This window comes from Sarcophilus harrisii, chromosome 2 (assembly GCF_902635505.1).
Source record: "Sarcophilus harrisii chromosome 2, mSarHar1.11, whole genome shotgun sequence".
Taxonomy (NCBI): Eukaryota; Metazoa; Chordata; class Mammalia; order Dasyuromorphia; family Dasyuridae; genus Sarcophilus; species Sarcophilus harrisii.
This window is the reverse complement of record NC_045427.1, coordinates 438,521,372-438,544,161: the sequence shown is the minus strand read 5'-3', so window position 1 is coordinate 438,544,161 and position 22,790 is coordinate 438,521,372. Positions and strand designations below refer to the sequence as shown.

Sequence of the window (22,790 nt, the reverse complement as noted above, 5' to 3'; positions counted from 1 at the left end):
TAAGGGGAAAAAGTGAGAATTGTGCACAAGCTCAATAAGAATTCCTGAAAGAGCTAATTTTTTTTTCAAAATCCAGTAAGAGTGGTAAAGGAAAAATTAGATAAAGAAATGAAAGCAAAGGAAGAAAGTTAAGACAAGACAACTAACAACATTGCAAAAGGCACATAAACTACTAAAGAAATGAACACCTTAAAAAACAGTATTGACCAAATGGAAAATGAAGTCCAAAAGCTGAGAAAATGATTCATTTCTAATCAGAATTAAACAAATTAATAAGCTCCATGAGACCTCAAGAAACAATGAAAGCATCCATCAATGAACTAATGAAAGAGACCACATAAGAAAAAATTCTCAGGAATATTATAGTGAAATTTCAAAGCTCCCCAGGTAAAGAAAAAATACTTCAAGCATTCAGAAAAACAATCATTCAAATCTGTGGAACCACAGTCAGGATCACAATAGATTTAGCAGATTCCACATTAAAGGAGATGGAGGACTTGGAAAATGATATTTTGAAACACTGGGGTTACAACCAAGAATAATCTACTCAGCAAAATTGAGCATAATACTTCAAGGGGAAAAGTGGATATTTAGAGAAAAAAAGGATTTTCAAGGATTCTTGATGAAAAGATCAGAGCTGAACAGAAATTTTGACTTTCAAATAAAAAATTCAAGAGAAATATAAAAGATAAACATGAAAGAAAAATTGCTAAACTGTATCGATTTCTATATGGAAACATAATGTATATATCTTCTAAGAACCTTATTATTATTAAAGCAGTTAGAAGGATTCTGCATAGAAAGAGAGTTCAGGAATGAGTTGAATATGTTGAGATGATAAAAAAGCAATGAATAGGTGAGAAAGAAGTGAGTGAAGAAGGAAGAGGAAGTAAAGGGAAAATTATCTCACATAAAAGAAGCATGCAAGGAAGAGCTTTCACAGTGGAGGAAGTAGTGGAAAAGAGGCAACATTTGAACTTCAGTCACATCAAAATTAGTTCAAAGAGGGAATACACATACACACACCTAATCAATTGGCAATAAAGATCTATCTTATGGAAAAGGAAAGTAAGAGAGGAAAGGGATAAGAGAAAGCGGGGATAATAAAAACGTGGGCAAGTAACATAAAGGGAGTAGTCAGAAGAAAAACATACTTTAGAGGAAGGACAGGATAAAAAAAAAAGAAAGAAGGATAACAGAAGAAAATAAGAGGAAAGGGAATGGACAGTTAATATTCATAATTGTGAGAGGGAATGGAATGAGCTCATATGTAAAGTGGACTTGGATAACAGAATAGAATAGAAACCAGAATCCAATGATAAATTGTTTTCATGAAACACATATGAAATAAGGGGATATACAAAGAGCTAAAATAAGGAGCCAGAGAAGAATCTATTATTGTTCAATTGAAGAAAAAAAAAGGCAAGAGTAGAAATCATGATCTAGGACAAAGCAAAAGCAAAAAATAGACTTAATTAAAAGGGATAAGGTGAGAAACTATATTTTATTTAAAGGCACCATAGATAATAAAGTAATATCAGTACTAAACATATAGGCACTAAATGGCATAACATCCAAATTTATAAAGGACAAGTTTAATTAATTAAAGGAGGAAATGGACAGTCCAAAACTATACTAATAAAAGACCTCAACTTTCCCCTCTCAAAGCTAAATAAATATTAGCACAAAATAAATAGGAAAGAAGTCAAAGAAGTGAGTAGAATCTTGTATAAATTAGATGTGATAGACCTTTGAAGAAAACTATATGTAAATAGAAATGAGCATACCTTTTTCTGAGCTGTTCCTGAAGCTGGCATCTCAAACCAGTTATGGCATTAAATCATAAAAATCTCACAGCCAAATACAGAAAAGCAGGAATATTAAAAGCACCCATTTCAGACCATTAAAGAATAAAAATTTGATTCCATAAAGGGTCATGTGAATACACATTAAAATTTAATTGGAAGGTGTTCTTATTTTAAGAATGAATATGTCAAAAAACAGATTATGGAAACAATGAATAATTTCATGAAATAGAATGACAACCATGAGATAACATTCCATAATTTATGAGATGCAGTCAAAGCAGGATTCAGGAGAAAATTGATATCTCTAAATATGTGGACATCAATAAAAGAAAGAATAGATCAATAAATTGGACCTACAGACTAGAAAAAGAACAAATTATGATTCTTCAATTAAACATCAAAATGTAAATTCTGAAAATCAGAGGAGAGATTAATAAAACTGAAAGAATTTTATGAGGAAAATCCCCCAATAAAATAGACAAACCATTGGTTTCTAAAATTAGATTTTAAATGACAAAAGACGAAAACCAAATTACTAGTATCAAAAATGAAAACAGTAAATTCACCACCAATAAAGATGAAATTGAAGTCATTATGAGGAGTTATTTTGCCCTATTTTATACCAATACAATTCATAATCTAAATGAAAATTTTGAATATTTACAAAAATATAAACTGTCTTATTAACAGAAGAAGAAATATAATACTTAAAAAGGTGTTTTTGAAAAAGAAATTGAACAAACTATCAATGAATTCCTTAAGAGAAATATCCCCAGGATCAAATAATTTTACAAATGAATTCTACAAATAAATTCTTATAAATAAATTCTGCAAATGAATTTGAGAAATAATCCCAAAACTGTATAAATTTATATATATAAAGGAATCCTACCAAATTCTTTTATGACAAAAATATGGTTTTGATACTAAAACATGGAAGGGGAAAAATAAAGTAAAGTATAGACCAATTTCCTTAATGACAAGCAATGCAAAAAAAAAAAAATCAATGAAATACTAGCAAGATAATGTACTATATATGATCACATACTATGACCAAATGGGATTTATACCAAGAATAAAGGATTGTTTCAATATTAGGAAAATTATCAGCATAATTAACTTTGTTAATAAAAAAAATCATAAAAAGGTTCCATTGATTCATATACTTTATAGTGTTTTAATAGGAATGGGTGTTATTTTTCATCAAAAGCTTTTTGTGCATCTATTGATCAATAAATGATAAATAGAATCTACCTAAAACAAAGAGCAAAATTTATCTGTAATAGGGATAAACTTGAAGCTTTCCCAGTAAAATAAGGGGTGAACAAAGATCTTCATTCTCACCATTATTCAATATTGTACTAAGCCAAGAAAAACAAATTGAAGAAATAAAAATAGGCAATGAGGAAACAAAAGCATCACTTTTTGCAGATGATACAATGGAATACTTAGATAGTCCAAGAGAACCAACTAAAAAAGTACTTGAAACAATTTAACAACTTCAAGTTTTAGGATACAAAACAACTCAAACAAATCATCCTTTCTATTTCTATACAAGACCAATAACCCTCAGAGAAATTCCATTAAAAATAATTGGAGACAATGTAAAATACTTGAGAACCTACCTTCCAAGACAAACCCAAGAATCATACGAATACGATTACAAAATACTTTTCATACCAAATAGAGAAAGATCTAATGTTTGGAGAGATACTAATTGTCTGTGGGTAGCCCAAACCAATATAATAAAAAATTACAATTCTACAAAGTACTAAAGAATTATTTTATTAAGCTAGAAAAAAATTAGTTACAAAATTCATTTGGAAAACAAAAGGTCAAAACTTTCAAGGTATTCAGTGGGGAAAAAATGTGAAGGTTGGCAGATTTCAAACAATTTTACAAAGTAGTAATCGTCTAAACAATGTGGTACTGGATATGAAATAGAATGGTGGATCAATAAAACAGATTTGGAGCATAATCCATATTAATAAATGATCATAGTAGTCTAGTATTTGATAAATCTAAAGATCCAAGTTTTTGGGGAAAGAATTTTTAAAAAATACTGGGGAAACTGGAAAGCAGTTTGGTAGAAACTAGGTATATGGAGAACCAACATTTCATTCTGTACATAAAGATAAAATCAAAATGAATGAATGATATAGACATAAAAGGTAATGTTATAAATAAATTAGGGAACCATGGGAAAACATACATGTCAGATCTTTGGACAGAGAAGGAGTTTATGACAAATGAAATAAAGACAAATGAAATGGGAAGTAAAACAGATAATTTTGATTACATGAAATTAAAAAGCTTTTGCACAAAAAAAAACTGATAATGCAAGCAAAATTAGAACAAAAACAGGAAGTGGGGGAAAAGAATTTATGAATTTCATGATAATAGCTTCATTTCTCAAAAAAAAAATAGGGAAATAAGGCAAATTTATAAAAAAAATTAAGAGCCATTGCCCACTTGGTAAATATTCATATCTTTATGAACAGTTCTAAAAAAAAAAAAGGTAGTTCTAAGAAAAAAAATTCATATGGGAAAAAAAATGCTCTAGCAAAGATTCTGGGAAGATGGTGGAGTCAGAAAATTCCAAGATGTCTCCCACAAACAAGACAAAATAATGCCTCGGGTGAATGTGGAGCAGCAAAACAAATAAACAAAAAACTAGACTTGGAGTAGAACAGTGTTCCTCCTAGGACAACCTAAGAAGATTAGAAAAAAAGATACAAAGACAAAGGTTATTAAAAGATCTTATGAGGAAAACTTAAAGGAATACCATAACCAAATTCAGAAACTTCCAGGTCAAGGAAAAAATATTATGAGCAAGAAAAAAAAAAACATCAACAACAATTCAAATATGGCAAAGTCAAAATTAAAATCATACAAGATCTAGCAGTAGCTACATTAAAAGACCACAGGTCTTGGAACATTATATATCAAAGAGCAAAAGAACTGGGGTTGCAGTCAAAAATATTCCTAGCAAACTTAAGCATAATCCTGAACCCAAAACAAAATAAAACAAAAACATTCAGTGAATTACTAGACTTTCAGGATTTTGTTGCAAAAAGATGTGAAGTTAATTTTAAAATTTGATATACAAGATTCAACAGAAATATAAGGTAAACATGAAAGACTAATTACAAGGGTCTCAATAAGGACAAACTGTGTTTTGTATGTGGAAATGTGAACTGTATATCTAAGATGGTCTAATGCCCACCAGCAATTGGGTAATTCAAAGGAGAAGACTGGGATAGAATTGAGTATGATGTTATTCAAAAGAACAAAACCACAGAGGAACAGATAAAAATATTAATTATTTTATAAAAATAAGGTGTGAGAAAAACTGACACACAGGAATTAGATGGGAGAGGAAGGTTGGCAGTTCTAGAACTCTATTCTCATAAGGAATGGGTTAAAGAAAAATAATACATATATATGTATTATATATATGTATATATATATGTATATATATGTATATATACATATATATATATATATATCTTGAAGGATATAAAGTCATCCACATTCAGAAATAAAAAAGAATAAGGGGATAGGGATAGAAGAAAAGATAAGAAAATAATTTTTAGAGAGAACCCAATTCACATCAGATCTGGGGTTAAAGAGAGAACAATATATGCATGTAGAAGGGAATAAAATTTTTCTACATTTATAAAGAAAGAGAATGGTGAAAGGAGTATAGAAGGGTATATAGATTATTGGGAATGGGCTAAGGTGTGCAGTTAACATGAATGGGATAAATAGGATTAGGATATGGGGGGAGAGGATAAAGGAAGGATCTTTGAAAGGGTGGATAGATTAAAAGGGACAAGAGAGGGAACTTTGAGGAAAGGGGGAAGTTAAGTAATAGAAGGGCAAGGTAGAAGTAGAGTATTCAGAAAGGATAGGAAATAAAAGATACAATCAAATTAAAGATCAGAAGTAGAATTTATACATATATATAATTATATATTCATGTATATTTATTTATATATAATTTATATGTAGTAGTATATAAAAAAAGCAGGGGTAGTAATCATGATCATGGACAAAGTTAAAGCTAAAATAGATTTGATCAAAACAGAAAAATAGGGAAATATGTTAAATAACAGCCATGTTAATACTGTTTTGGCTATTTAAAATAACCAGATAGTATACGGTTGAAATATTGCTGTGGTATAGGTAATGATTTGGTGGAATTAAAAAAAAATGTGGAAAGATTTGGACTTATATAAGAAGATGTTTTCTACCTTTAGAGAAACAGGATCAACAAACATAATACAGTCTTACATAGATGCATATAAATATGCATGTGTATATATATGACTAAAGAGATCTATGTATGTGTATATGGATATACATGTTTTATGTACATGTATATGTGTGTACATGTGTATGTACATATATGTGCATGTATGTGCATGTATACCTGTACTTAAATGTAGCCTTCTGGAAGGGAGAGGGGGAAAGAGTAAAGTCAAAAGTACATAACAGGGAATTAAAAAAATTTTACAAAGAAGAAAAGATGAACAACTCTGAAAACAATGTGTAGTATTTATTATATAAACTTTTTTGAAATTAAGATTTATTGCTTTATATTTGGAATCTTCTCACATATTCTGCCATGTACATAACAATATTTTTCCTATTTTTTTATTTAAATTTATATTTTTAAAAAATATCTAAAAAACTCCACAAATGTTCTAAATTGCTATTAGAGAAATGCAGATTAAAATAACTCTATAATACTACCTTATACTTATCATATTAACTAATATGATAGGAAAAGAAAATGGCCAATATTGAAAGGAATGTGGAAAAACTGGGACATTAATGCATTGTTGGTAGAGTTGTGAACTTGTCAAGCCATTTTGGAACTTAGTCCAAAGCACTCTCCAATTATGCATACCCTTTGAACCAGAAATATCAGTACTAGTTCTATACCCCAAAGAGATCAAAGAAAAGGGCCAAGGACCTATTCAAAAATATTATACCAGTTCTTTTTGTGATGCCAAAGTATTGGAAATTGAGGGGATGTCCATCAATAGAGGAATGGCTAAATAAATGATGACATATGATTGTGCTGGAATAACATTGTTCTATAAGAAATTATGAGTAGAAAAGTTTCAGAAAAAATTGGGAAGATTTATATGAATTGGTGCAAATTGAACAGAATCAAGAGAATATTTTACACAGTAGCAGCAATACTGAAGGATGATCAAATGTTAGCTACTCCAATCAAGACAATGATCTGGGACAATTCCAAAGGATGCATAATAAAAAAATACTATCTACTTCCAGAGAAAGAAATTATGAATTCTGAATGCAGATTGAAGCATACCTTTAAATGTGTTTTGTTTTATTTTGTTTGTTTTTTTCTTTTGCAACATGGCTAGTATGAAATTTGTTTTGTGTAATCTCATATGTATAATTAATATCAGAGTACTTACTTTTGGGGGAGTGGCTGGGAGGAAAAGAGAGGATTTGAAACTCAACATTGTTCATTTTTTTTAACATGTAATTTGGAAATATTTCACTAGATCTTTTTTTTTTAATTAAAAAAAAAAAAACTATTGCTTCATTTCTTCCAGGAATTATAGGTGATCCTGTGACCAAGTTTTGTTTTTCTCTGAACTTTTGCTTGTAAATCTTTGAAATTATTCTCATCTGGATTTGTGTCTTTGAAATCCTTGTCTCCATAATAGTCTTTCAAGGACCTGAGAGACAAGTGAGGTGAAATTTCAGCCAGCTTTAAGCAGTATAATCAAAGCCATGTTCTGATTGCTATTCATGCCTTGTCTGAGCTTTAAAAGTTCTGGACTCTGGTTTCATTCTGAGCAATGGACTTGTAGGTTTATCTCATGTTAAAATTCAGGTAAAGAATTACTTCCCTAGTTAGAAGTTTCAGAGCAACAGAGCTGAAGGTCCACATCTGTTCCATAATTCTTGGTATGATTATTTACCTATGACTGATTTCAAAGTCATGGGCTTGAAAAAAATGAATCATGGATTTTTTTTTAAAATTTCCTTACCCTTATTCAATCTGGTTCTCTTTCTAAATCTTTGGTGGCACAGTTATGGGAAAGAAATAGGATGTACTGCTTCTTCCTGTTCTATATTCTTTATTGGTCTTATTGATGTTTTCAAAAAAGAGTAAACGAGTTCCACTTAAAATATTTGTTTAAAGAATCATAAGTTATGACTCTATATTAATCTTTACATTATGTCTCAATAAAAAAAGTTTTATCATATAAAGATTCTTTGTTGGAAAGGCTAGAAGAGAATTGATTTGTATTTGACTATGTGCTTGATATATTGCCATCTAATCAACAACAACAACAAAAATTTTAAATGCCAGACAGTGGCTGTTGAGATTACAAAGACAAAAATTGAAACAGTACCTTCTCTGAAAGAATTTACAGTTACACAGTGAGTGAAAGAGAAAGCAATTTTTCAAAAGGCTAGAAAAATAGCTAAGTTCCAGTTTTAATGGGCTTCAAACATTTATGGAGGAGATTGTACTTGATTCTAAAGGCAATAGGAAATCACTCAAATTTATTGAGTAGGAAGTTGACATGTTCTCATAACCATCTTCATCATCAGTAGTAGTAGCAGCAGTAGCAGTAGCAGCAGCAGCAGCATTATTTTCTTTTTATGCCACACACTCATATGGATGGTAATATTTAGAAAGGTAGCTTTACATAGCGTAAGCTAGCCATGGTCAGAATAACCTATGTTCAAATGTTACCTAAAAAATTTACTGGATCTGTGATCCTGGGAATTAACCAGTCTCAATGACCTCTGAGATGATAAATTGCAAAGCACATTTCAATTTGCAATAGTGCAGGTATTTTCCTCACTGAGAGATCCTTATATCAATGAAATCATAGATTTAGTCCAAACAAACAAAACACGATACTTATACTATCTACCTTGAATAATATGGTGAATATCAAGTTAGAAAGTATATTTAAAGTCTTATAATCCCAAAATATTATATAGTTGTAAATTTATCATTGTCATCATTCTTAATGAAGATAATGTAGAATCTTTGTGTCAGATATTATAAGATCATAGAATTTCATGTTTCAAGGGACCTTAGAGAGTAACTAGATGGTGAATTGGATTAAGCTTCAGGTTTGGAGTCAAGAAGATGTATTAGGAAGATACAGATATTAGTTGTATGACCTGGAAAAGTCAATTAACATCTGTTTGTCTCAGTAAAATGGAGATAACCCCCAGGTTAGTTGTGAGGATCAAATGAAGAAATAATTATAAAATACTTATGATGGTGGGCACATAGTAAGGGCTATATAAATGATAGCTATTATTATTAGTTGTTGTCCTTTCCTTTCTTTCTTTTTCTTTAGTAGAAGAAAATTGAAAATTTAACAGGTTGAAAGTGTAACCAAGAGAATAGATAATAAGCTAGACGTCTATTTCCAAGGCATCAGTGAAAATCAGGGCAAGAATAATCCCTTATGTTTGGAATACCAATTGAGTCACATTTTTATTTTATTTTTTAAATGATATTCCTTCATAAGTGGTAAATGGTAATGGATACAAGTTCAACTTAAAATACTTGTCTGAAAACCTAGAGAAAAAGATTACTGCCCAGAATCTGTATCTCAATGTCTCATTAGAAGGATTATGGAACATCTAATATAATAAATAATAATAAAATAGAGATGAAATGAAGACCCAGAAAAGCATTAGGGTTTGCTTGCGATAACCCAACAAATTTTAAAACTGGAAAGGATTTGCAAAATAATTAAAAACCAATTCCCTCCCCCACTTGTAATTTAATTTAATTTTTACTTTTTGCAATTAAGATTTTTTTTCTCAAGGTGGGGAAACAATTTTGGTTAAGTAACTTGTTCAGGATCACACAACTAGTAAGTGTTTGAAGTCACAATTGAATTCAGGTTCTTCTGACTGCAGGGCCAGTGCTCTGTCTACTGAACTGTCTACCTGCCCTCCTCCACTATTTAGAGAGAAAAGGAAGTCTATAGATAGGAAGTGACCCAAACTAGGGATAAAGTCAGCATTAGAACTCAGGTCTCTGACTTCCAGGTCAGTGTCTTTTTCACTATGCCATGTATTCCCATTTTATTAAACCTGGAAGAGGTGAATCTAAAGTGTTTATAATAAGGATCCCAGCCAAAAAGGTCAATGATTTAGACATCAGTTCTGTTGAAATAAGTTACTTTTACCCTGTGATCTCAGTTGTTTTTATTCCTTATTCTCATTTATTAATATTTAATTATTCAAGTGTTCAAGGTATCTAAGGAGACAATCAAGAGACTTGTCTGGCTGATATGAAAGGTTCATGTTGGATATCAGTGGGTGGCAAATTTATATAGGCAGGACCAACTTATAAGGATCTTGAATGGCAGGCTGAGGAGTTAGAGTTTTATTTTGTTTTCACTAAGTAGCCTTTAAATGTTCTTGAGTAGAGAAATATCATGACAAAAATGTTTTCATGTTTACTCATGTGATTTTGCAACATGATGCAATGTAAAAAGAGCTAGATATTAGGTCTGAGGTCCTGAGTTCAAATTCTATTATTACTACTTACTATTTGTACAACACTGGGCCAGAGCACAACTTCTCCATGAAGCCTCATTTTTCTCCTTAGGAAAAGATAGGGGTTGATCCTATTATCCTATGCCTTTGAATGACTTCATATTAAAAAAGGACTACTTAGAATATACATATGATTTAAATGATTACATATCTAGGACTAGGACTTATTATTTTACTCTTCTAACCCTCCATCTCAACCTTTTGATTTCCTCCAGGAGAATTCTTAAGTTTTGCTGATGACTTACTCTCTGGCCTTGGAACATCTTGTGTAGCAGCTGGTAGAAGCCATGGTGAGGTCCCAGAAGTTAGCATCTATTCAGTCATCTTCAAGTGTCTGGAACCTGATGGTCTCTACAAGTAAGAATGATGTCAAAGTATGGGGGGAACATGGGGAAAGTGGGAGGAAAAGACAGTCTCTCTGGAAAACACACATGCAAGAGAGAAAGCAAGGAAGGCAGCCAGAGACTTGATGTCGGGAATCACTGAAATTATTAGATCCTGATTTGTAGTGAAATTCTGGTTCTGAAAGGAGCACCATATATTATTCCATCTTGGTTAGTCTCTGAAATGTTCTCTACATAGATCTGGGTACTTTGTGAAGTTGAAATTCATACCTATAAGAATATTATCATGGAATATTAGGACAGAAAAGGACCTTAGAGCACAGAATATTTTTAAATCTTAGAACAGAGAAAATACAGAACTAGTGTTGGAAGAGATCCTTGAATGTGAAATGTTAGAACTGGAAGAACCTTAGAAAATACTGTATTATGTTAAAATGAAGATTCTGAAAATTAGAAGAGACCTTAAAATCATTGAGTTAAAATATTTGATTTTATAGGTCATTAAAATGAGTTTCCAAAAAGAGAATTAATTCGCCTAAGTTAATACAGGTAATTATAGAAATGAAAGTGAAGCACAGCTTTCCATGAAACCACATCGCTTCTTAGAAAATCGACATTTTTGCAATATTAAGCTATTTTTTCACAGTAAAACTATGAAATCCATTGTATATTTAAAATCATTCTTTTTCTTACTTAATATATGGGATTCATTTATTTTCTTTTTCTTCCAAACCCTTCTAAGATCCAAATGGAAAACTGCAAGACTTATTTATCCATTTAAGATGAAAAATACATATTAATTCTTCATGTATTTCCATCTCAACACTTGTTTCTACACCCATAGATAAATATGTAACTCTAGATATTAGTAATGGATATGGACTATGTAATCTAAGACCAAGGTTTTTTTCTTGATTAGTCTGGATGATTTCATTATCTGGAGGGGGAAAATATGGTTCTTATTGAGCATTATATAAGAATTCAGAGGATGAAAAAATGATTTCAGACTTTAGGATCCAAGGAAGGTAATGGGAGGGAAAATCTGAGCTGGCTCTTGAAAGCTATGGATAGGCACAGAAGAGCAATTGTAGGAAAATTCAATAAGATAACCAAAGGCACACCATTGCCCACAGAGGAGTGAGGAGGAAAGAATAAGACATGTTTCAGGTGTGACAAATAGATCAATTAAACTGGAGTCAAGTGTGTTTTTGAGGAAACACAGGGAGATGAGACCTTAGAGTCAAACTCCTTGAAAAGGTGGGTTTTGGTCAGCTTACCAAGGAGCATTATTGTGTGATTAAGGAGGCTGGATTTTAATCTTAGAGCTATTTTGAAGCCAAAGGTTTTTTTTGTTTGTTTGTTTTTTGTTTTGTTTTTTAAAATTAAAGTAGGAGAATTGTATCAGATAGTGGAAAGGACACTGCCCCTAGAGCAGAGGTGGGAGACCTTTTTTCTGCTAAGGGTCATTTGGACTCTTGTGGGCAATACAACTTATAGAACTCAAGCAATGGGAAATTGTTGTACCTAGTTTTCAGATCACACACCTATGGTTGCCTTAGCCTTATACAACCCACAGGACTGATGTTTCCTACCTCTGCTCTAGAGTCAGAAAACCTGAATTCAAATCACTTCTCAGTTCCCTTAGTAACTTTGGAATTCTTGGGAAAGTAATTATCCTGCTTTTCTCATCTGAGAGGAATAGATTGGGATAGATATCCTCAGGGGTTGGTTCCCAGCTCCAGAATTTTAATTTATTCCTATGATCATTTTTTCTATTTTGCTTTTAATTTTATGATTAAATAATATATATTTTTTACAAAATTTTCTAATGGTTACCACACTTAGTCCCACAATCTTCTATGACTTAATCTGAGGAGGAAAGAAGAGATGAGGTCTTTCTATTACATATTGGAACCTGCCTGGCCTATGCTGCCTTATCTCTTTTCACATCTCTGATTCCCCAAACCTCCCACACTTTTTTGGGTACTTCTGGGATGGTACATATCCACTAGAAAAGAGTCAGGCAAAGAGTCAGATAACCACTTGCCCAGTTGAGTGGGAGAAAAAGACATTGTCTTGGGAAACCCACATAAAAGAAAAGACAAAGAAAACACTGAATGTCTTGGTGTCAGCACCACTAAAATAATTAAACCCTGATTTGTAGTGAGAAATGAAACATTTTATGGAATCCTAAAAGCAGTTAAAGTTGAGAGCTGGCAAATAGACTATCAGCTTTCAAATATTTTGATTAATACTTTTCCCATTCTCTCTCTGATCTCCCCCCATTGCCCATCCTAGGCTGGTCCTTCTGCAATTCACTGACAGCTTCTAAAACAGGAAAAATCCTGTCTTTCCCATCTCTCCTTCTCTGTCTGGAAACGTGCTTGAAACAAGTCTTTTCTGTTTATAACTTTACATGCTTCCTTTTCTTAATTTATTTTATTAATATCAATGGGAATTAGGCGGCTCTGAAAACATGCCAGGCTAGTGTCTGGAACAGCTTTGGATCTTTCTAGCCCCTCTCCTCCCATAAAGGTCAAGATTATAACTTGCTCTCTACTAGCAATTTGGCTTAGAGTTGCCCATTGCTTTAGAGGAGAGAGAAACTTTTTAAAAAGATTTTGTGTTTCAGTTCTTAAGTGTAGGTATTCTACAGTTCTTAAGTTTCTCCTTTTCTCTTCATTCCCCCTTAACTTCAATTGGTTTTCTTTTCTATATCTGTCTTACTAGCTGTTCTTATTTGTCTCATCTCTCTCTTTGTATTTCTTCTCTTTGTTGCTCTCACATTTCCTGCATGTTTCTCTGTTTTTACTCTGCTCTCTTTTTTCTCTTTCTTTTAAAAGAATGGACAAACCTAGCGTCATAAAGTTATTTGTATTAGGACATAATAGTTTCTTGCACAGTTCTCCTGACCACTACCTCAGTTTTATTCTCCATATAAAGATAAATAGTAATAATGGTTCAAATCTATATATCACTTTAAGTTCTATAAGAGCATAAAGCTCACAAAATAAGACAGAAGTAAGGCTTATGATTTCATTGGTATGAAGAACTCTCAGGTTAAAAAAAACCCAACTTTCTTTACCAATATAGTTCAACAACTTCTCTGTAATTTCTAGTCTTAAGAGAATTACCTAGAGTATTGAGAATTTAACTAATCAGCTCAGAGTTAAATAGCCAGTATATGTCAGAGGCAGGACTTGAATCCAGGGCTACCTCATTTTAAGGCCAGTTTTATTTTCTCTGTGCTTCATTTCTTCTCTAATAGGTGTTAAAACTGAAAAATATTTTAGAAATGAGAAAAGTAGGGCCCAAAGAGACATACTGAAATTAACAAAGCGGTACTGAAAGAACTTACCTCAACCAAAAGTGTCTTCCTCACTGACCTGAAATGTTTCCTGGAATTCTTACCATTACTCATTGCTTTGGCTTAAGTCATAGAATACTCCATTTAAAATTCAAATGTGTATGTAATGTTTCTTTTCAGGGAAAAGAATATACTTGATCAAACCACTGTCAGCCATTAGTACTATATCTTAATTTCCCAACAAAGTAAAAAAAGGCCATAGAGTTAGGACTGGGGCATAAAACCAGAGACATTTTGAGAACAAAAGTAGGGAGAAATAAAGCAGAAATATCAAAGGAATGGATACTTTCTGATAGGGTAGGTCCAGGGCACAGCACAAGCAGGGTGTCTAGAATAGCTAAGAAGTCATGTGCAAGAGTGGAAAAAACAATGAGTTAAGAGTCAGGAGATGGAAGTTCTCATCCCAGGGTGTCAAAATCTCCCCATTTTAGTTTGGTTTAGTTTGGTCTCCCAATCTAAAGATTTTTTCCTTCATCTTTGAAACAAAAGGGTTAGACTTTATGTTCTTCAAGGTCCTATATGATGATTCTGTGACTTTTATGGCAATGTGGGGTAAGGGACGGAAAGGTAAGAAATGGAAGGAAGGAAGAAAAGAGAGACACAGAGACACAGAGAGGGAGGTGGAGAGAGAGAGGGAGAGAAGGGGGAGAGCAAGAGCAGGTGATAAAGAAAGAAAGAAAGAGAGAGAGAGAGAGATATTGGATGAGTCAAGGGCAAATGGGCCAGGTCCTGGCCAAAAACACAGGCATGTTGGGGTATGCTCAAACTCACAGGGAGATATGTTCTAAGAGACCCCTGCATCTAGAAAGACTAATTGTATTTGAAACCCCTCCATCCCTGTAATGTCAAACATTGCCACAGGCCAGAGGCATCAGAAAAGTGAAAGTCAATGCTAATTCTCTGTCCTAAACTTACCCCAGTGTGACAAAGTAAAAACATCGGCTCAGTGTCATTTTTAAATTGAATTTTCTTGTTTGTTTCTCTTGTCTTGTTTTTGAGTAAGAAAGGGAAGGGGTAAAGTCCTCAAATGCTTCATTAATGTGAGCAATTCCTAAGCCCTTGAGGAAATTGGCACTTTGTGGGAGATCTTGGTTTTAGTTTGATTTATCAGGTAAATCTCTACTTAGTGCAGATGCCTTTGTCTGGTTGGCTGAACCCAGACATATCCACTACCAATACTTCCTGTGCATTCCTGATTATGGACCCATAGACAATTTTCCTTTTCCTTTGGAATGATCCAAAGCAGTTAGCCAATACTCAGTGCTCATCCTCATTCACAAGAAGTTCCAGCAAATGCTGAGAAAGTGTGTTTTGAGTCTTGTGGTTCAGGGGCAGTTCACACAGATTACAAATTACAACAATTACAAATCCTCAAATACTACCCCTCACAGGCATACATACACAACCCTCCACTAACCCATCAACTCAGAGAATAAATTCCCAAAGAAAAGGAACATCAGCCCTGAGAAAATATCCATGACTAATGACTATATATTTCAAAATAAGAGTTAATAGCTAGAGAACAGCACATCTAATATTGTTCTGAAGCCAGCCACCCTGGTAACTTGACTTGGTTGACTTGGGCACTCCCTGCTTTACAAGTCAACTAGTCTACATGATCTTGGAGATGATTACCAGATACAGTCAGACAACTATAAAATTGCATCACTGGCTCTTCACTTTTCAAACCTCAGACAGGGTAAGATCACAGAAATAAGAGCTGGATAAAGCCTTAAAATCATCTAGTCCAGCATCCTTATTTTACAGATGATAAAACTGAGGCTCAATGAGGAAAGCCTGCCAGGTATATCATTACAAATCCTACTCACTTTTGGTGTTTGCTTTTTTGTGTGTAATTGGTTCTCCCAACATAGCCTTGTGACAATCTTGATGTTTTTACTCTCTGCTAACTTATTCCCTGGAGTTGGGGCATTTATATAGTTTCTTTTTCTTTTCTTTCATTTGAATGTCTATGCATTTCCAGAATGAAGTCTGATTTCTTTGGCAAGAGGGTTGCTCCAAAAAAAACAAAAACAAAAAAAACAAAACCCCTGGGGGCAAGACAAGGAGTCTTGGAAAGGCTAGTACTGTTCCTCACACTGTCCTATACAGACCCCCACCTTCACCTCCCCCCCCATCAAAAGTCCTTTGGGGGAGCTGCCTGTGTAGCCCATTGCCGAGGTTGTCGTCGCCACCGCCATGGATACTTTAATTATATATTAGATTAAATCCCAATGTTTCTCTTTATTTACATTCCTAACCTACCCTCTTCATTTCCGCCACTTGTGCCAAGAATCAGCACAAAATTTACTGGAAATAATATGGAAGTCATCAGGAATTCCTCCAGGCCAGCTTTTCAGAGCTCATACTCCCACTGGACAGGTCCTTGGGGTTTCATTCTGTGAGTAGGACCAAGATGAGGCCAGATGCCTGTCCCCCACCCTCCTTCTTGGGGAAGGATTAACCTGCCCCCACATCTGTCAGCTGCATGGCAACTGGGGCACCACAACATTTCCTGAGTCAGTGATGGGATTCTCCCTTCTGAATCTAGGGAGATGGCAGAGTTTGTGTTGCTAGTTACTGATGAAAGGAGGAGAATAAATTTGTCTATGCCAAGGAAGGGGCGCCTTCATTTGAGTGGAGCCCACATTTCCTTTTCATGGATCAGTAGTCTGAGGGAGAATCTGTGTGGCCTCAGCATCAATACTGGTATATATAAGTACAAAATCTGATAGAAGACCTTAAAGTATGAGCTTTCATTCTTTGGCCTTTTGTCTCCCTTTCCATACTATAAGGATTGCAATCCCACCTAGATTTAGCTCTCAACATTTATCAAGTTTTTTGTAGTTCATCTAAAAAAAGGTACAATATCACCATTAAAGTTGTAATGATTATGACTGCTTTAGTCTCCAACCAAATGTGTCTAGAGAGTTGAGCCCAGAGGTTGACTCAGGCCATTCCAGTGAAAGGAGCCAGGCTATTGGCGTACTTTTCAACTTCCTTCTCTCCCTCTCTCCCCCTTGTTTCCTCCTCTCCTTCTCTTCTTTATCTTCTTCTTTCTCTCTCCTCTTATAATTTTCTTTTCTTTTCTCCTATTTCTCTTCTCCACATTCTCTTCACTTTGCCCCTGCCTTCCCATTTTTCTCTTAGACCTCTCTTAGGTCTGTTTTTAAAATAGTTAAATCATGTGCATAGGGCATCATATTCACATGTTGGAACCCCAAATAGGTTACTTATTTTCACTATACCTGATAGCTATAGGGCATATCCCTAATCACAGAAGCCAGAGTATTAGAGCCAGAAAAGGATTTCAAAATCATTGAGTTCAATCCTCTCATTGTTACAAATGAGTAAAGTCCCAGGAAGGAAAGGTGATTGCCTAAATTTAAAAAAGTAGTATGCTTACAGTGAACTTTGTGATGGTTTGTGATTAATATGTGATAGGCAGCTAACTGACATACTGTTTAGAGTCCCATACCTAGAGTCAGGAAAACCTGAGATAATGTTTGTAAAGTGTTTTACAAATCTTAATATACTATATAAACTTTCACTAATATTATAACATGAATGGTAAAAATGGAATTCAGGGAAATTATGAAATTTACTCATGGTCATGTCATAAATGTCAGCAGAAGGAAATTAATTTCGAACTTTTTGATTTCAATGGAGCAAACTAGTTCCTAGATCAGATAGCATTCTACAGCTGTCACAAGCAGGCAGCAAACCTGTTTATATTCAAGTAGACTAGTCTGAGGATGGCATAAATAAAGACTAGCATTGGGATTGTATCTAGTACCACTGAATCTTGGTAGGACCTATCAAAGTTTGCATTGTGTAAACAGATTTTTTCCAGAATCTGTGGTCTCTTGAAACTAAGAGGACTTTAGTGGAAGATAGCAATATAAAATGTGGATTATTAGTATAGGCTAACAGACAGAATGGTGTGGGAGTCCAAACGTTCTAGGTTAAAATCATCCTCTTTGATGATGATGATATCTTAATAGATATGTGAGTACAAGCAAATCATTGAACTATTCATTGTCCCAGAAAGCACTCATATGGTAAGCTAGAGACAAGTTAGAGATTTGTCTTGGTATAGGGAGCTGATGATATAGGTGATGAAATCACAGATCCGGGTCCCATCTCCAAAAAATTTTAGTTATGGTTTAGTTCTGGTTCTAACACCAGCTATATGACTGTGGATAAGTCATAAATACTCCAAGGCTCAGTTTCTTATGTGTCAAATCAGGATACTACATATCTTCAAATGCCTCCTTTTCTGGAAATAACTTTTCTCATTTACAAACTAAAAAAGTTAAATTAGATGATGTCCAACATTCACTCTTGTTCTTCTTATTTTGTGTTCTGAGGCCCTTTCTAATTCTATTGTTCTATTTAATTCAACAAACGTTTGTTAAATATTACATACAAGGAAGATATTGTGCTAGGCACTAAAAAAAACGCCAACAAACCAATCACTGTAACTCTTATGTCTTCAAGGAGTTTTGAACTAAATAGGTACATGAGACACATACAGATAGTTATGTTGGGGTGGAGAGAGGTATTGATCAAGGGAATATCTAATCAAGCTCATTAATTAGCCCCATGAACCTAATCAATCTTATGAATTATCCCTATGAACCTAATCAATCTTTGGAGTCATCTGAGGGGCATCTACCAACTGCGGAACTATCACATCTACCAGCTGCTGACATATTCACTGGCATCCTATTGACTGTATCTTATGAGAAGAGATTCTTGTTACAGGAGCTGCCTCTTACCAAAGCTGATAAAATACAGAACAGTCTGTTCTTTATAATGAACTCCTTCAACTTTTGACTGGAGTCTTTCTTCCAGAATGCAACAAAAGGGAAGAGTTTTTTCCTCTTTCTCCTTCTCCTTGCTCCCCATCCAAGAATGATAATGGTTGCCTTGGGAAGAAAGGATGAGCATGTGCTCATCAATAATTTCTGAAAACAAGTCTAGAATTCCCAAGACTGAAGTTCCCATTGAGAAGTATCAGCAGTAGCCAAGGCATTAATTGATACTCTGCAGAAGAACATAGCAGAAGTAGCCCAAGTTTTGAAGTTCAAGAGTTTCCAACAGATTAGAATTTAGCAACTCTTCTTAGAGAAAAAAAATGAATTCACCTACTAGTGAAGCTGGAACAGCATCCTATTTGGAAAGCAAAGGTAGTGAATTACTCAGTACAAGGTTGATGTGAGGGTTAAATTAAATATTTGTAATATGCTTTACAAAACAAACATATAAATGCTAGCTATTATCATTAAAGAAGATCTAAAGTCTAGTTGCTTTCTTTTTTAAGCACTATTGCTTTCCAGAATGATTCAACTAAATCACAGCTCCACCAATACCGTGTTAGTTTGTTTATATTTCTAAAATTTTCCCAGTATTCACTGTATTCAGCTTTCATCATCTTTACCAGTTTTCTGTAAGTGAAATGAAACTTGAGTTTCTTTGATTTGTATTTCTTTTATTTGTGACTTGAAACAATCTTTTTTGTGATAAATAGAACTCTTGAGGTATATTTGTTTTCATCCTCTAATCACTTATCCATTGGGGAATGACTCTTGTTCTTATATATTTGTGTTAGTTTCCTTGTCAGAATTACCTGAACAAAGACTCCCTTCTCCCTCCTCCCCCAACCTCCACCAAATCCATGATTTCTTTTCTTATAATTGTTTTAATTTTAAACAAACAAAATGATTTTCAGTTTCATGTAATCAACTTTATCTTTTGTGATATTTCTCCATTATTTAGTTAAAAATTTTAGCTATAACTATCAAAGATACATGATTTCTAGTTCTCTTCTATTTTCTAAAATGATTTTAACTTTAATATCCTTAGTTCTATAATTATATTGGGCTTATTTTGCATATGGCATAAGCTGTTGTGCTAAACATAATTTCTGCCAAACTATTTTCTGGTATTTTCATTAGTTCTTGTCAAGTAGGAAATCATTTCCTAAGTAATACAGGGTTGTTAAAATCACTTTTGCTTCTTGCTTATCTTGTCTTTTCCATTGACCTACTTTTTAAAAAAATGTTAAATAGTATTAAATAATTTTGATGATTATTGCTTTGTAGCATAATGTGAAGTCTAAAAGTAGTATTCCTCATTCATTCCTTTTCTTTAACTTTTGATTTTCTAAATCTTTTGTTTCTCCAAATGAATTGAATTATTATTATTATTATTATATTTATTTTTTGCTGAGGCAATTGGGGTTAAGTAACTTGCCTAGGATCACACAGTTAGGAGGTGTTTGTTAAGTGTCTGAGACAAGATTTGAACTGACTTCAGGGCTGGTGCTCTAACCATTATGCTACCTAACTGCCCCAAATTGAATTATTTAAACTAGTCTTATGAAGCATTTTCTTGGGAATTTAGTTGCTATGATACTTTACCAAATTTGTAATTTAGGTTCTATTGTCATTTTTTATTATATTAGTACTGTCTACTCATAAAGAGTTCATTTCCATCTAGTATAATTATCTGAATTATATATCTTGACTACCCCTTAATAGATTTACTGCTAGATATTTTAATGTATTTTGTAATTTTAATGAGATTTCTCAATTATTTTCTCATACTTTTGTTATTGCTCTCTAAAAATGCTATTGAATTTTGTAAATTTATTTTGAATCCTGCTCCTTTACAATGATATCACATTAGTAGGTAGCTAAAGAAAAGGAAAAGCAAATATTTGTTTTATGTAATGTCAGAATTATGAAGCAGCCATGAAATAAGTGAAAATCACAAAAAAGATTTCAGCTTTATATGTTATATAGGAAATTATATTACTTTAGGGGGGAAAATCCTCCCTTCTAATATGTTTTATCTGAAAGTGGAATGGAATAGCTTAAGAAATATTAGTGTTTAGCAAATGATTGGAGATAACACAAGGTAGCTCAGTCATGGGATATGAGTTGGAATTCTTGCTCTGCTGCTTACTTGAACATCTAAGTAGTGTAGTAGATAGAGTTCTATACCTAGAATGAGAAAGACTTAGATTCAAGTGCTGCCTCCTACACTTACTATGTGACCCTGAGAAAAAGTTCTCTGTTTGGCTCAGTTTTCTCATCTGTAAAATGGGGATAATAATACCTACTTGTCCGGATTGTGGTGAAGATCAAACAGGACAATATTTATAAAATACTTTGCGAATCCTAAAGCAAAAGTTGGCTATTCTTATTATTTTTTTGGGAAAGTTGCAACTTCTTTAGGCCTTAATTCCTTATAAATAAGATTAATTGTGCTAAATGACCTCTAAGGTCTCTTCCAGTTCTAGATCTATAATTTCATGAACACTTGAGCTCTGTTTAAGGTACAGGATGAATTAAATACCCTGTGAGGTCCCTTTCCCACTCTAGTATTCCCTGAGTCTCTTCCTTGACTAATGATTTAAGAAAGATTGAATTTGACCCAAGTTTGGTTCTGCATTTAAGAGTGTTTTTTCTGCCTTTGCCACCACTGATCTTGGGTGGGCGTATTGCTTACCTCCCAGGATCTTCTCCCTTCCCCCACCCCACACCTCCATCTGCAGAGCAGAATAATGCTATTAGCTATTTTGAGGTCATCATTGGAAAGGTGTTAGAGGCATGCACATGATTGTCATTAATGATGTGTAGAAAGTCCAAGGTTAGACAAAACCCAGACCTCTTCTATTTCTCTTTATGTTTTATTCCTCCACTTCCCATGAGGATTTAAAAAAAAAAACTGCTCTATACACCAAAAATACATCCATGAGCACACTTCAGAATCAGATGTTAGAGCTAGAAGAAACTTTTCAGGTGATCTCATAGCATTCTGAATTGAAAGGACTTTTTAGGGATCATCATACAAATGAAGAAACTGAGAGAGGGCAGAAAGGAAGATGGGAGGGGGGAAGAAGGAAGAAGGAAGGAAGGAAAGAAAGAAGAAAGGAAGGAAGGAAGGAAAGAAGGAAGGAGGGAGGAAGGAAAAAAAAGGAAGAAAGGAAGGAATGAAGGAAGAGAAGAAAGAAAGAAAGAAAACATTCAATGTTTCTGGACAATCAAGGGATATAGCTTTTGTCTGAATCTTAGAATCATAGAATATAGAGTTGGAAAAACCAGAAAAGAGCTAATCCCACCCCCTCAAATTACAGATAAATAAACTGAGGACCAGAGAGGGAAAATAACTAGTTTAAGGATACATGGGTAGTGAATCCAAATCCACATTTTCTGATTCCCAAATCAGAGATCTTCCTATTATACCATTTTTCATCTTATTACATGTGGTAAATGATGATGAGGATGAGGATGAGGATGAAGATGATGATGCAAGAGGACTAACATGTTGTCCTTCCCACTTTGTGGCCCTTTGTCCTCTTCTCATTTTTTTTTTGTTTGTTTTTTGGATATGTCTTGTAGTCAAAGTGAGACTTTGTTAAATATTTAGCTTATTGCTATTGTTACCTTCACTAATAGTACCCCTTCAAAACGTGATTACCTTCAAGTCTACCTCTTAGAATCTAGGGCAGACTGAGCAACAAACCAGTTTGTAAATCTTCTTCTCAACTTGTGGCTGTCACCAATCATTCTTCCCTTCCTACTCCCCTATCCACTCCCCCCTTACACACACAGACTCTCCCTCACTCCCTGAATTCCCTTTCCCAGTTCCCCAGGACATCAGGAATGA

General features: G+C 33.7%; 1 protein-coding gene across 1 annotated transcript in view; it reads left to right on the top strand.

Moving 5' to 3' along the window:
* The window catches only part of ASTN2 (astrotactin 2), a 1,113,071-nt gene that overhangs the window by 1,001,723 nt on the left and 88,558 nt on the right, over positions 1–22,790 (top strand). The window contains exon 20 of the mRNA XM_031949426.1: positions 10,616–10,757. Within this exon, the coding sequence (XP_031805286.1) occupies positions 10,616–10,757 (142 nt within the window). The remainder of the gene's footprint in view (positions 1–10,615; positions 10,758–22,790) is intronic.